The sequence below is a fragment of the Andrographis paniculata genome, unplaced genomic scaffold (genome assembly GCF_009805555.1).
Source record: "Andrographis paniculata isolate CXL003 unplaced genomic scaffold, ASM980555v1 Contig10END, whole genome shotgun sequence".
Taxonomy (NCBI): domain Eukaryota; kingdom Viridiplantae; phylum Streptophyta; class Magnoliopsida; order Lamiales; family Acanthaceae; genus Andrographis; species Andrographis paniculata.
In genome coordinates, this window is record NW_026137380.1 from 2,590,154 (window position 1) to 2,605,038 (window position 14,885).

A 14,885-nucleotide genomic window follows, 5' to 3' on the forward strand; every position below is an offset into this window, starting at 1 on the left:
ATACTTCCTCATTCCCGCAAACGATGAACCGATAAGGACACGTTATTTGAGACAGTATAGATTAGTAAATTATTAATAATTAGTTATATATTATTTTATTATTTTTATATGAATAGTATTGTTTGTATTTTAAATATTTTTAATAAAATATATGTAATATATATGTAGAAAATAAAATTTTATATAATATAAATAAATAAAAAAATTATATATTTATTTATTTATAATTAATTTAAAATCAATTTTATAAAAAATTCGAAGTTTTAAATATAGATAAAAATAGAGAGATTTTGAATATGCTAAATTGATTTATGTTGTTAAGTATTTTTAAAGATTATAAATTTACTTAAAATAGAAATGGATCATATGTGGCCGCGGAGGTAGTATTATTTTTATTCTTATAGTAGTTCTCCGTATAATTTTTCAAAAAGGTAATATATTTCTTATTTCTATACTGTCTCGATTTGTCCACTCTTTTCGCATGCATATGTCCCACATAAATTGTCTTTTTAAAAAATATATATATAAATATACATTTTAATTATATTTTAAAATTTATAGTTTATAAATTTTTTATTTTAATTAAATTATTTAGGCTATCCTCAATCCAAATACCCATACAGGGTTTCTTTCTATTCTCTTTCATGCGCCACATCAGCTTCTCTCTCCTCCACATCACAAAGAACTCTAATCATATTTTATATCCACATCAAAGAACCTTTTAATATCTCTATTTTTTCCGCATCATTAAATATTTTATATATTTATAAAATAAAATTATATTTTGCAATCATATTTTATTCTTATAATATTTAATAAAAATAAAACAATTATTTAGCATAAATAAATAAAATAAATAAAAATAATAATTTCACACTTTGCATAATAATTAAAGTTAAATATTTAATTTTTTTATTTCTTGAAAAATATATTTCAAATTATAAATATTAAATAAAATTTTATATAACAAAATTAGAATATAATATTTTAAATAAATAAAATTATTATAAATATAAATAAAAAAGTATATATTATAAATATTATTTTTAATATTTATTGAATAAAAAAGTGGACCATGGCCCACAAAAATTGGAAGAAACGGTACACTCGCAATGTACCGTTCCTTATGTTAATTGGTGTTTTAATTTTTTTTTTATTTAATAAATGATGACGTGGGAGGCGCTTCTCAACAAGCGTCTCCCGTTGTGGATGCCCTTAGTTCACTAAATTTTAATTTAAAATTATTTTTATTAATACTTTTGTTAATTACTTACTAATTAAATAATATATGTGTGACTCAACTAAAATGGATAAATTAGCTGCAACAAAAACAATATTATATTTATTATAGTAATATTTTTATGTATTGCTTATTTTTATACTTTTTCGTCGCATTGAAAGGTTACAATTTCTTAATTTAGTAATTGTACTATCTACCTAATATAATAAATACCCTTTCAACTTACAATATATTACACAAATGTCATTACTTTTATATTACACCATATTAATAGGGTTATTTTTATCTTTTTTTTTTTTTTTTACTACAATCCAATATAATACTAATATTCAAAAATCTATTTACAAAAACAAATATCACATTTCAATGAGACGGAGAAATAATATATTATTTTTATTCTTATAGTAGTTTTCTATATAATTTTTTATTTATTTATGTGTAGTTTTCTATGCCACTACTCATCATTTATTTTTGAAAAAAAAATAAAAAAAATACATACTAGTAAAACTAAAAGTAATATATAAAAAAATAATATAAAAATAAGTAATATATAAAAATATTATTATAAAAAATACACATAAATACATTATACATATAAATAATATACAATAAATATAAACCTTACAAATAATATCAAAATAAAAAACTATGATGTTAATACAAGTAAATACACAAACATTAAACAACTAATTTATCAAAAACAATGTCAAAATAAATATCATATAAAAATAAATTTAGGAAAAAAAATCAATTTTGTCTCAATATAACTAAAATTTATCAATTTTTGTCTCAATACAGAAAATTCATCAATTTTGGTAATATTATAAACCATTTCAATCAATTTTGGTCCTATTATAAATAATTTCAATCAATTTTGGTCTCACCAATAAAAAAACTAATGGAAATTATTAACGTGGACATAACGGAATTGACGTGGCAGTTGACCTGGAAAATACAGCCATGTATAATTATACATGACTATGTTGTTACACGGCCACCATGTATATTTTAGTATATAATTATACATGGTCATGTTGTTACACGACCATATATAATTTTACACGGTAGTGTACATTTATGTTTTAGTCTAAAATTTTATTTTAAAAAATTATTTTGAATTTAAAAATAGTTGATATAGTTAAAATGGACAAAATCAATAGTAATCATAACATAATTAAAATTTATCAATTTTAATTCAAATATAAAAATTTATAAGATATTTTTTTAAAGATTTTGTCTAAAATTCTATTATTCATAAAAAAATATTATCTTACAAACATTCAATTACACAATTATTTTTTAATTTTGTATATTATAGTAGTATTAAATTATTATTTTTTTCGTAAATAGTAAAATTTTAGACAAAATCTTCTAAAAGAACAGACTCGATAAATATTTATATTTGAACTAAAATTATTACATTTTAATTATATTATGATTATTTTTTTTTCCATTTTAACTATATCAATTATTCTAATTTTTTAAAAAAAATTAAAAAAATAACAAAACATAAAGGTATACGGCCGTGTAAAATTATATATGGCGGTGTAACAACATGGTTATATATAATTATACACTGAAATATACATGGTCATGTAACAACATGACCGTGTATAATTGTACATGGCCATGTAGTTTCCAGGCTAGCTGCCACGTCACTTCCGTTATGTCCACGTCAGCAATTTCCGTTAATTTTTTAACGATGCGGCCAAAATTGATTAAAATTATTTATAATGGAATAAAAAAGGATTGAAAATGTTTATATAATGGGAGATGAGTTTTTTATATTGAAATCAAAATTAATAAATTTTAATTATATTGAGACCAAAATTAATTTTTTTCCATAAATTTATAATCAAACAACAAATACAATATAAGGAAAACATTGCCTACCAACGATATATAATAAAATATTGTACAAAACCTATAAAATAAATTAAGTCAACAATATCTGAAAGTTAAAGGTTTTGAAAAAAAAAAAATTACTTTAAAAACGAACACACCATATACAAAAATTTTAAATACAACAAAATCAATTAAAATTTTGTAAATTGAAAAATATATGAGTTTTCAAAACTTTTATAATTAAAAATATAAAAGTTATTAGACTCTTTTATATATAAAAAATTCTCAGAACTCATAATTTATCAATTATAGAAGTTTAGGCAAATTCTATAATTACCCCACATTGATAACGTATTTTGAAAACTTTTTTATAATTTATGAATTATAATATCATTTGACTTGGTCATTCTTTTTTTAAAAAATCCGAATTAAAGGAAAGAATGGCGGGGTGGCGGCCACGTACCAATTAGGTACTATAATAAGAATTATAATTATAATAATGGCGAGGCTGGATGGGTCGTATAATGTAATGGGACACTCAATTGAGTTTATCACACATAATATTTATTTATTTATTTATTTTTAGTGTGGTTTATCCAATGTACTGGCTGACATGGTCTGTAAATTGGATTTAAAATTTTATTCAATGCATTTTCGATGAATAGCGACGGCATATTGTCAGGTTAAAAATAATATTAGTACTACTAATAAGAATAAGAACAAAGTATAAACACTCAAATTAAAATTGTCCCCAATTCTTGGCACTTTGCAGATACACGGGCCCGCCGGCGAAATGTGGGTGTGCGCGTACCAAGTTAGTATAAAAGGGTGTGGGAAAGTGACAACTGACAATTGCCCAAAGTCAACGACAACGCTTCCTGCCAGCCCTGCCCTCATAAATCAACCATTACATTAACATTAACCGCCGCCTGACTGAGTCTGACAGAGTGGTAGGTAGACGACTAACTGAAATACTGCCTTGCTTGCGCCAGCGCTATTCTATTTCCAAAAGTCTTTTAACTTAACCCCTTCCCCTTTCCCCATCATATTCCCCTCCTCCTCCTTTCAGTCCCATTTCCTCTCCTCCTGCCTGTGTTCCCACCATTTCTTCTTCGAACAATCGCTGTTTGTTGAATGAAATGTATATGCTTGCATCCTTTGATTGCTTTGATACAGACCCACCTTGATAGATAGAGTTGAAGGACCTTTTCAAACTTGTTAACAATGGCCGAAACAGCAGACGATGATGATGGCGGCGTTCCTTTAATTCGTTGCCCCAGTTGTCAAAAATTGTTGCCGGAGATCACCCATTTTTCTGTTTATGAATGCGGCAATTGCGGCGCTGTCCTCCAAGGTACGTACGTATGTCATCTTATATATAGAAAATGATGATTGGTTGATTTGGAGGGTGGGCTATCACTAGTCACTACCAAGAATATGTGCCAGATTCGTACGCAGTATTCATGTCTTTTTAGCTAGCTAGGATGCATGTGCTCGTATCGACTGACTTATTCTTCTTCAACTCCTCCTAATTCTTAGTGTTACTGCTTGTTTGCTTGTTTGCTTGCTTGCTTGCTTGCTTGCAGTTGGAACTCTTTTAACACTAGTCCCTGTGTAGATTGCATCTTACTTCTTGTTGTTGTCGTCGTGGTCGTCGTCGTCTTTATGCAACTGCAAGGCTTTCTTTAGAATAATTGATGATATACTAATCTGTGTTTCTTCTTCTTGCTGCCGAATGGTTCAGCTAAGAATAAAGGTGTTGACTTGGATGCTTTCCCGGTCAACTCCAACTCTGATGTGGACAGCATTAGAACAGGAGGGACCGAGGCGGCGAGTTCGGAGAAAAGATTGGTGAGTGTTTCGGAGAGGATTAGAAAGATAGAGATGAGCGATGGTGATTCAGAGGCTGAGAGTGATAAGATGATGACGATGATGATGATGAGACGGCCGAGCATTGGCGCTGGCACTAGAGTAGTTGTGCATGATAACAATAATGGGGGTGGGGGGGCTACGGCTACATTGAGAAGTAGTAGTAGTAGTAGCGGTGAAGAGGAAAGACTCGGTGATGGTGATGCTGAGGTCATCAGCCGGGACAGAAGGAGGTCTGTGGCGGTGGAACTGGAGCGAGCCAAAATGCATCCAGCTTGGGGGCCTGAGGAGAATGAATTGGGGGGTCCAGGGCGACGAGGACGAAATGACAGAAGAGGCCAAGCGGAAGGCTTCGTGAGAAGTAGAAGAGGAGGAAGAAACGCAGCAGCAGGAGAAGAAGACATGCTGCCTTTTGATGCTGGTCCTCGTGTTGGGTTTGGGCAAGATGGAGCCCAACTTTTGAATTTGAAGCAGTTGGAAGTGAGGAAAGATAGTAATAATTCGATTGGGATTGAGCAGGCTAAACAAGAGATGAGGGTGGCTCCCAGGATAATGGACGAGGAGGAGGAGGATCATGATCATGATCCTTATAAAGTGTATGCTGCTGCTGCTGCAGCATCATCATCTTCATCTTCATCGTCAATGAAGCAGCAGCAAGGGGAGACGATGTGGATTACTCATCGGCAAAACTCATACCATCATCAAAATCAATATCAATACCATCATCAATATCAATATCAATATCAATACCAGCATCAATATGCAGAGCCACCCTGCCCAGCCGGTTTTGATCCTCCTCCTCCAAGTCACGGCTGGGGGGGTCTATCAAGGAGGTCTTACATGCCAATGCCGCTGCCTCATGTCGTCTATCATCAAGCACATACACTACCACCTCCACCTCCACCTCATCCTCATTCACATAGGAGGAGGACTGGATCTGCAGGAAGTGGACCACCCTACCAGAATGATACCGAGGAGGAGGGGGGCGACGAGGATAATACTGTACTAGTAGAGCCATATCCCGTGAATTACTCTCACACCCACACCCACACCCACGCCCGCCGCCATCATCACCATCCCTCCTGTCCTTGCTACCAGTGCCTCAGCCAGAGGTTACTACTTCCAGCAGCACCCCCTATTCTTCCAACTGCCTACACCAATCATAACTACTCTGACATGCTCGCTTATAATCACAATTCAAGACATCATAACCCAAGATTCTCGGACCACCCCCCTTCATTAAAATCTCATCATTCTCAATCATCACAGGCTAGGTGGCCTAGTGTTGTGGATTCTGAGGTCAGTGGTTATATTCACCATCGCCGCCGCCCACGCGGTGGAAATCATTGCAGCCCTATTGCGGGTGGTGCTCCATTTTTAATGTGCTATAAATGCTCTGAGTTGCTGCTGTTGTCTAGGAAAGTTCTCACTAAGAATATCAATAAAGTGAGATGCGGGGCATGCTCTACACTTATTGTTCTTGCATTGTCCAAGAAGACCTTAGCAGCTGTTTCTTCAAATGGATTGCCTGCTGATCAGAATGGTCCTATACAAGTTAACAAGATTAAGCCTGCTGCAGGTCATGTGATGGCGACAAGCGTCGATGCACCCCACACAACCTTTTCATCCGACGGCTATGATAGTTTCCTCCGTATGGATAGAGATTCTGGGCATAGCGTCTACAAATCTATGCAGGATGTGAAACCCCATCGTTCTACGACATCTAATTCGTATGCTTCTGAGACTGAGGGAGACAAGGACAAGCGCTGGGACTGTTTGGCTGGTGCTGAGATTAAAAAAGATTCTAGTTTGGCTGACCACTCAACAGAAAGCAAAGGGCAGCCACCATTTTCAGGTCCATCTCTTCAAGATTACTTTGAGCATTCAAACAAGTATCATGCAGTGGACCCTCCTCCTAATGAACAGAGCTTATTATCTGACCACTCTGAACATGAGAAACGTTTGGGAAACAAGACAAGTACTACGAGACAGATTTCGAGGAAAGAATCATCAGCCACCGAGATAGATTTGTCTTCAAATGAGTTCAATAGTACTGGAACAACGTTGGATTCTGGCGAAGCAAGCAGAGGAAGAGGTAATGATCTTAAAGCCGGCAGAGCGGCTAAGTCATTTTTTGCTGGCATTGTAGAGGAGAGCTTTAAAGATTCAGATAGATTCAATGAAGGTGTTGAGCAGGAACTAGGCCGGGCCAGTGTGACCGTAAATGGGCATCTAATTCCTGATCGATTGATTAAAAAAGCTCAAAAACTTGCCGGACCAATCAGCCCTGGGAATTACTGGTATGCACAATATATGTTGTCTCAAATTAATTAAATGGGTTAGGCCAGTATTTGTCTTGATTTGAAGTGGTGGCAATTAATATATTGCTGCCTCCGGTACGGTGCGTAACCAGGTACGATTGCCGGGCTGGTTTCTGGGGCGCCATCGGAGGTCCATGTCTTGGGATAATTCCTGTACGTAAGCAAACAAGCAAGCAAGCTAACTAGCTTATAATTATGTATGTATGTATGTATGTATGTGTCATCAATCATGAGTGAGTTATTATTTGTTTGTAAGTAGGAGAAATATATATATATATATACTAGTAGTAATTCCTTTTAATTTTATTTTGGTTGGTTGGTTGGTTGGTTGGTTGGTGCAGCCATTTATAGAAGAGTTCAACTACCCTATGCCGGAGAGATGCAGCGGAGGGAAGGGGACGGCTGTGTACGTGAACGGTAGGGAACTGAACGAGAGAGAGTTGAATTTGCTGGGGGGTAGAGGGCTCCCGAAAGAAAGGGAGAGATCATACATCATAGAGATCTCTGGAAGGGTCCTGGATGAGGCCACCGGCGAGGAGCTACAAGGTCTTGGCAAGCTTGCGCCCACGTCAGTGCAGTATTCCTCCCATCCTCCCACCTAGCTACTTTCATTATATAATATATATATATATAGGATAGAATAGATTTGATTTGCATATATCAATGTAAATGGTATGCATGATATTATGGTTTGGTATATTATTGATTATTTGCAGCGTGGAGAGAATGAAGCGTGGATTTGGCATGAGGGAGCTAGCCCCACAAGCAGCTGTATGACTGACTGACTGACTAGACGAGGGCCTCAGCAGATATACAGAGCCGATCAGATCAGATTAGATCAGCAGTCCGAGGCTGGATGATGGTGGCGATATCTGTATTAATAATATATTGTTCCTTCCTTCCTGTGCTGCCTTGCCTGGCCTGTACAATACAGTACAGTCAGTTTAATTGGTCGGTGTGGTGGCTTATTTTGACAACTAACGAACAAAGGAATGAGGTGGGTAATTGTTGAAATCGCTTGTCATGTAAATTTGCTGCTGCTATATAGATTTGATTGGGTTTGGTTGGGTTGGATGAATGAATATCTTTAGCTTTCCCTTTTGCTTGTTTGTTGTCTGTGCATTCCCTTTAATTAATTTGTTTTTGTCAATGAATGAATCAAGGCAACGCAATGCATGCAATCGTGATTATAGACGACGACCGCATAGGGCAAAGGGCAGAGATGAATAATCCCCGTGCAATTAATGCAAGTAGACATTTTAAGTACTTATGATCTGAAAATATGTCGGCCAGCTCCAGCTGTGTAATAGAAACATCCCAACTCCCAACCAACCACGGATAAAAGCAAAAGAATTACACAACATATATATAATTAAATAAATGAATGAGTACGAGACACTGTAAATATGAAAAATATGAGTTTTGTATACTTTCATTTATTTAACATTATTCATTTTTTTTAAAAACAAATTCCATCAAATTCGACTCTTGCTGCACCACATTTTGTTACTACCATTTAACTATTTTGGATTATCTTGAAATTAAAAGATTTTTTTTTTCTTCTTTAAAAAAACACACAATAATGTGATGTGAAGGAGGACGAAAGAGAGAGACGATACTACTGCTATAACAGTATCACTACCATATGGTCTCTATTATTATTATTATTATTATTATTAAAAAAGCAATGTATTTAAAATAATAAATTATAAAAACAAAAAAAATCAAGCGTCGCAAGCAAAGCATTTGCCCCCCCCCATCTTTGTTCTTTAGTCTCTCTCTCTCTCTCTCTATTTTCTCGGTCTACATTTATTTTTTCTGATCACGTCATTTCACCCCGACACCCCACTGCATTAATTAAAGCTTTTCGTGATTTCACCAACCGCCCCTTGTTTCTCCAATTCCCTTCTGTTGAGATGAGATGCTAGGTTTTCCGCTGACGGAGCAGAAATGAAGCAGCAATTGGGCAGCCCTAACATCCAGAGGAAGATACTGTCCTCAGTGTTGGTGAAATTTGCGGTGTGCTTCCTGTTATTGACTATTGGCTACCGTTTGTTATCCTCGACTTTTATACACTTCTCGCCGCTTGTGGTTTCTGAGGATGATCCCCAATTGAGTGTAGCCGCCAACACTTCGCCGCCGCCGGCTGAAACCAGTGAAGATGCATCGTTCAATCCTGACCATTACGCTTCTCAGGGTATATTATTCCCCCCACCCCCTTTTCCCTCTTTATCCAGTGATATTGCATTTGTTGCGTCCCATGATCTATTCTCTGTTTGTTTGGTGTGGTGTATCCTTCAGGGAATCAAAGGGAACGCGAGTTCTCTCGGCTGCATTTGAATTCAGTGGATAATTATAGTTTTGTATTTTGGGTAGTTGGGTGAATTTTTTGATCGACCCAGATCGTGCAGAATATGAAAATTACATCCATTTTAACCTCTCCATGTTGAGAGAAGTGAGGAATAAGTATTCATTATCAGTACCTGCCGACAAAAAATACAGAGGGATATGCATTGATCTAAATGGAATGTCTCCAGTTGTTGATTTGAAGACTTTCAATTGTATTTGCAGAAGGATGTAATTTGTTCGTGGGAGATTGGGTTCCGGATTCCGATGGCCCAGTGTACACCAACACTAGCTGCTCGACAATTGAACCTCCCCAGAACTGTATGAAAAATGGGAGGCCTGATCGGGATTATGTTTTCTGGAGATGGAACCCTAGAGGCTGTAGTTTGCCCAGGCTTGATCCCAAGAAATTTCTGGACGTGATGAAGGCCAAATCACTTGCCTTTATTGGTGATTCCATCATGCGTAATCATGTCCAGTCTTTGCTCTGCCTTCTCTCTCAGGTAATGCAAGTAATTTGTGATTCCACCCCCCCCCCCCCCCCACCCCCCAATTTAAGTTTTGATAATTCCATTCCCATTCCCTCTCATGTCGGCTATGTTCATTTTCTACTATTAGTTTACTTTATTATTGAGTGCCATCATCTTAAATTAAAGCTTGGAGTGTCAGACAAGTATTTTTATTATGATGGTGTTAAGAAAGGTGGGGGCATGGCATTGGCATGTTTAGAGAGCGGGTCCTTAAATTTGCTGCACCTTCACCTACACCCCCAGGAAGTCCGTAATGAAGGGATTATCACAGCTTCTTGACTTTTGCGGTTCACAATAAAAGGTTGCTGTGTGTTCGATATCCAAAGGGCCAAGAGTACAGGTGGGTTTTGGTTCACCCCATTCCGGCATGGGATTAATCCAATTTGCGGCAGGTGCATTGATAAGATGAGAGGGTTCTAGCATCTATTTAAGTAGTTTGATTTCCTTGGTCATGTGGATTCTTTCTGAAGTTTGTAAGTAAACAGCAACATGCATGCATAGAACACACGCACGCAATGAGAATTAATAGCTAGCCATCTGGCAGTACAGGGGTGAATATATGCACGTAGGGGTGATATGCTTGTAAATAGTTGCCTGCAAGCAGGCTTTTAACAACTACATACATATATCTTGCAGGCTGAACAATCAGTTGAAGTCTACCATGATACCACCTACAAAAACAGGCGTTGGTCCTTTCCTTCCCATGGCTTCAATGTCTCTCTGGTGTGGGCTCCTTTCCTCACCAAGGCCCTTACTTTTGAGGATGAGAATGGAGTTTCTTCAGGTATCACCCAGCTGTATCTGGATGAGCCGGACACAACATGGACGCAGCAGTATGAGAAATTTGATCATGTGATCATTGCTGGGGGGAAATGGTTTCTCAAATCGGCAATTTACTATGAGAACAAGACAGTCGTGGGCTGCCATAATTGTCATAACAACAACATCACGGAGATGGAATTCGAGCACGCCTACCGCAAGGCGCTCAACTCCACTTTGAAATTCATCACGGGATCGAAGCACAGGCCGTCTGTGTTGTTCAGAACCACCACCCCAGATCACTTTGAGAATGGGGAGTGGGACACGGGGGGCTACTGCAACAGGACAAGGCCATTCAAGGCAGGGGAAGCTGAATTGAATGTGGTGGACAAGATAATGAGGAGAGCAGAACTTGAGGAATTTGGGAAAGCGGCAGCAAGAGGGTCGGAGAATGGGGTAACACTGAAGCTGTTGGATACAACTGCGCTCTCCCTGATGAGGCCCGACGGGCACCCGGGAGTGTACAGGCAGTTCCATCCGTACGAGGGGAAAGACGAGAATGCGAAAATTCAGAATGACTGCCTACACTGGTGCCTGCCGGGCCCCATAGACACTTGGAATGATCTGATGATGGAAATGCTGTTGCTCAATCGGAGACGTCAGAGACAGGAGCGGGGGCCGGGGGGTAACGAATGAATGAAGAAGACTCGTTGTACTCGCTAGTGTTGGTTTGTGCTTGTCCGTAGAGGACATCGTCGGTCTAGATCTGATCTGTAATTTTGGGGATCCAACATGAACATGAGTGAGTGAGTGAGTGAGTGCAGCTGCAGTCTCACCGTCACCGCCATCTCATCAAGCAAAGCAGTCAACATGTTGTACGTACGCACGCATGTATGTATGCATGTTATTAGCAAATCAATTCCATTTACGTTCGTTTCAGTCCATGACCGTGTGAAAATGGGGCCTGGTCCTGAATCTGGATGTATGCATATAGGATAGGATGTATATATATTCCACTTCCAAAGGATGGCCCTCCCTCCGCTCCCATTCCCTTGAGTCTTGCCAGCTAGCTAGCCCAGCCAGCCGCCTCTTCGAAAAACCCCAAGTTAGTGTCAGTGTTGATGTTGTTGTAAGGTAATAATGCAATGTAATGACAATGATGATGCTGATGCTGCATTGCAGCTAACCAAAAGCTATTCCTCAACTCTCTCTCTCTCTCTCTCTCTCTCTCTCTCTCTCTCTCTCCCCCTCTCTCTCTCTCTCACACACACACAAGTAGGCCCACCACGCCAAGAAAGAATACTATTTAAATGTTCACATATCCTTTCTCAACTAGCATATCTGTCGGCTGTGCCTGTGCATCATCAGCTTGGCAACCCTTCTTCCAGCTCCTCCTAGCTAGCTAGCTAGGTTCCTTCCTCTCTCATTACTCATTTCCTTCCTGTGTGCTACACCATACTCTCTCTATGCATTCTTTCCTAGCAGCAATATCATAATCAGAATCATATCTCATATATATTTATATATCAAGTTAGCACTTCCGTTAAATCCATGTCATCAATTTAGATTTATTTTTAAATAGTGGGACTAAAAGTGATTGAAATAATTTATATTGAGATCAAAATTGATGAAGTTTTTATATTGTGACCAAAATTGATGAATTTTAGTTATATTGAGACCAAAATTGATTTTTTCTCTAAATTTTTAGTTATGATCATTTTGTTAATAGCTAGTTGAAAGGAGATTGAGGGGGTGTTTGACGAAGAGCTTCTAGCTTATTGAACAGTTGTTTCACCAGTCAAAAGCTAATTTAGGTGTTTGGTAAATTAGTTTTTTGGAATAGCTTTTTGACCCAAAAAAGCTAATTTCTGAAAAGCTAACTTACCCGACGTTTTGAAATAGTTTTTTCTGTAAAATTTTTTTTTTCGTATATGCCCTTAAAAATTTATTATGGATTTTACACAAATAAATATATTTTGATTATTTATTAATTATATTAGAATATTTTATTATATTATAGTTTTACTTTTATAAATTTAAAATAATTAATTTTTATATAAAAGTTATTTTAATTGTAAAATATATAAATTTATTAAAATCAATATAAAATAAAATATAAATATTAATAATTTATGTTTATATTAAAATTACATTATATAAATTTTATACTAAAAATAAATTAAATAAATTAAATTTATTGAAAATTATAAATATAATGAACTAATCAATAACTAACATAATAAATATATACACGAAAAATTTATTATTTTATATTTTACATCATTTTCAATAGATTAAACTATTTATATATTTTAATAAAAATATATTATTTTTTAAATCTAACTGTAATAAAAATAAATACTTTTATAGCACTTTTACAATTTTCAATAACTAATAACAAAAAAATTTTAAATATTCTAAACTCAAAAGAACATAATTGACTATATTAGAAAAAAAAAATAATTAGAAATGTCCTCAATTGTCATTTTACGTATAAACAGCTAATATCAAACCATTGTTTTACCAAATATTTTAATACAAACAGCTAATCGAATCAGCTAGTTAAACCAGCTAATTTAATTAGCTAACAACTATCAGCTAATTGAATCAGCTAACAGCCAACAGCTAACCACTATCAGCTGATTGCCAAATACGCCCTGAATACGAAAATTTTAATGATTGAAATTGAATGTATAGAAAAAATATTAAAAAATATGTAGATGAGTTGTGAGTTTTTTTTTTTTTAAATAAATTTGAATTTGTATTCGTATAGGTAAATTATTCATAAATTTTACTCCTTCCGTTCCACATACCATGTCCACGTTGCCGTTTCTGTTCGTCCCACATTGCATGTTATTTTCATTCTTTGGAAAATGATTACACAATTTAATCTCATTTTAAACTTTTTAATTTTTTTTAAATTTTAATTAAACTAATTAGTTATCTTAATCTTAATTAATAATTATTTATATTATTGGATAATTATTTTTACTAATACATTTTTAATTATCTAATAATTATATTCCTCCTAAAATACCATGTCTATACACACGGTACGTGAGATGAAGGGAGTAAAATTTAAAACTTTAAGTTATAATTAATTAAATAATTATTTATTTATTATTTTTGTAAAATTTATGAATTCTGAATATTAACTGAATTTCTTAATAGAAATAACAAATCTTGTTATAATAACTGAAAATAATGAAAAAGACCATGACAAAAGTAAACAAAGATTACAAAAAATTCATAAATCTCCTGACATGTCGGGTATATTTCTTTTGATAAATTTGATAAAATTTTTGTTTGAATTTGATATTAAAATAATGCTTTATACGATAATTTATGAGAGAAAAAAAATGTATTTTTTTTTTTTTGAAAACGAGAGTCTCTAAAATAACATACCCATCATGTCCAGAATGTTAGGAGATTGGTGTTTTTTTTAAAAAAAAATTATTATAATTGTATTTATTTATTTTATTTTATATTTATATACTATTATATAAAATTTTATTCTTATATTTATATTATATATATTTTAAAAATAAATAATTTTGATATAAATATAAATATATATATTTTTATTGTTGAATTGAAAAAAAATGAAATGAAAGAAAAAAAAATGTAAATTAAAAATAAAGAAATATTTAGGTGAATATCTTGACTACAAATGGCCTGAAAAGCCCATCACTCATTAGTTCCACATAAAGAATAAATACTAATAATGATTGAGTAAGACGACGAACAAACAAACAATACCGAGTCCCCGTCTCAGATCAGACACTCTCAGAATGAAACAAAAACCAAACCGAACCAAATCAAATGGAGCACCATAATTTTCCATTCACACAATCAATATTTCATTAATGAAAGATCCCTAATTTAGATTGATTTAACCGAGCCCGAGCCCGAGCCCGAGCCCATATGAATTGTAGTCGATTCACATCGCACTGACTAGTCCCACCCACATCCACA

At 34.7% G+C, this 14,885-nt stretch overlaps 2 protein-coding genes across 5 annotated transcripts; both read left to right on the forward strand.

The window, feature by feature from the left end:
* Positions 1-4,101: 4,101 nt before the first annotated feature.
* On the forward strand, positions 4,102-8,383 carry LOC127246184 (uncharacterized). Of its 4 annotated transcripts, none has more exons than XM_051267439.1 (5): positions 4,103-4,439; positions 4,830-7,254; positions 7,368-7,428; positions 7,617-7,852; positions 7,992-8,383. In XM_051267439.1, exons 1-5 carry the CDS (start codon positions 4,310-4,312, stop codon positions 8,050-8,052), a joined length of 2,913 nt encoding a protein of 970 aa, XP_051123396.1. In that variant the 5' UTR covers positions 4,103-4,309; the 3' UTR covers positions 8,053-8,383. The 4 variants fall into 4 exon arrangements, with proteins under 4 accessions (XP_051123406.1, XP_051123410.1, XP_051123396.1 ...); XM_051267448.1 differs by having other exon boundaries at positions 4,104-4,439; positions 7,617-7,843; XM_051267449.1 differs by lacking the exon at positions 7,992-8,383 and having other exon boundaries at positions 4,102-4,439; positions 7,368-7,472; positions 7,617-7,735.
* A 658-nt stretch (positions 8,384-9,041) lies between these two features.
* Positions 9,042-11,919, forward strand: LOC127243769 (protein trichome birefringence-like 25). The gene is made up of 3 exons (XM_051263951.1): positions 9,042-9,472; positions 9,847-10,124; positions 10,788-11,919. The coding sequence occupies exons 1-3, from the start codon at positions 9,226-9,228 to the stop codon at positions 11,604-11,606; spliced, it is 1,344 nt and encodes a 447-aa protein (XP_051119908.1). The 5' UTR covers positions 9,042-9,225; the 3' UTR covers positions 11,607-11,919.
* Positions 11,920-14,885: the final 2,966 nt, after the last annotated feature.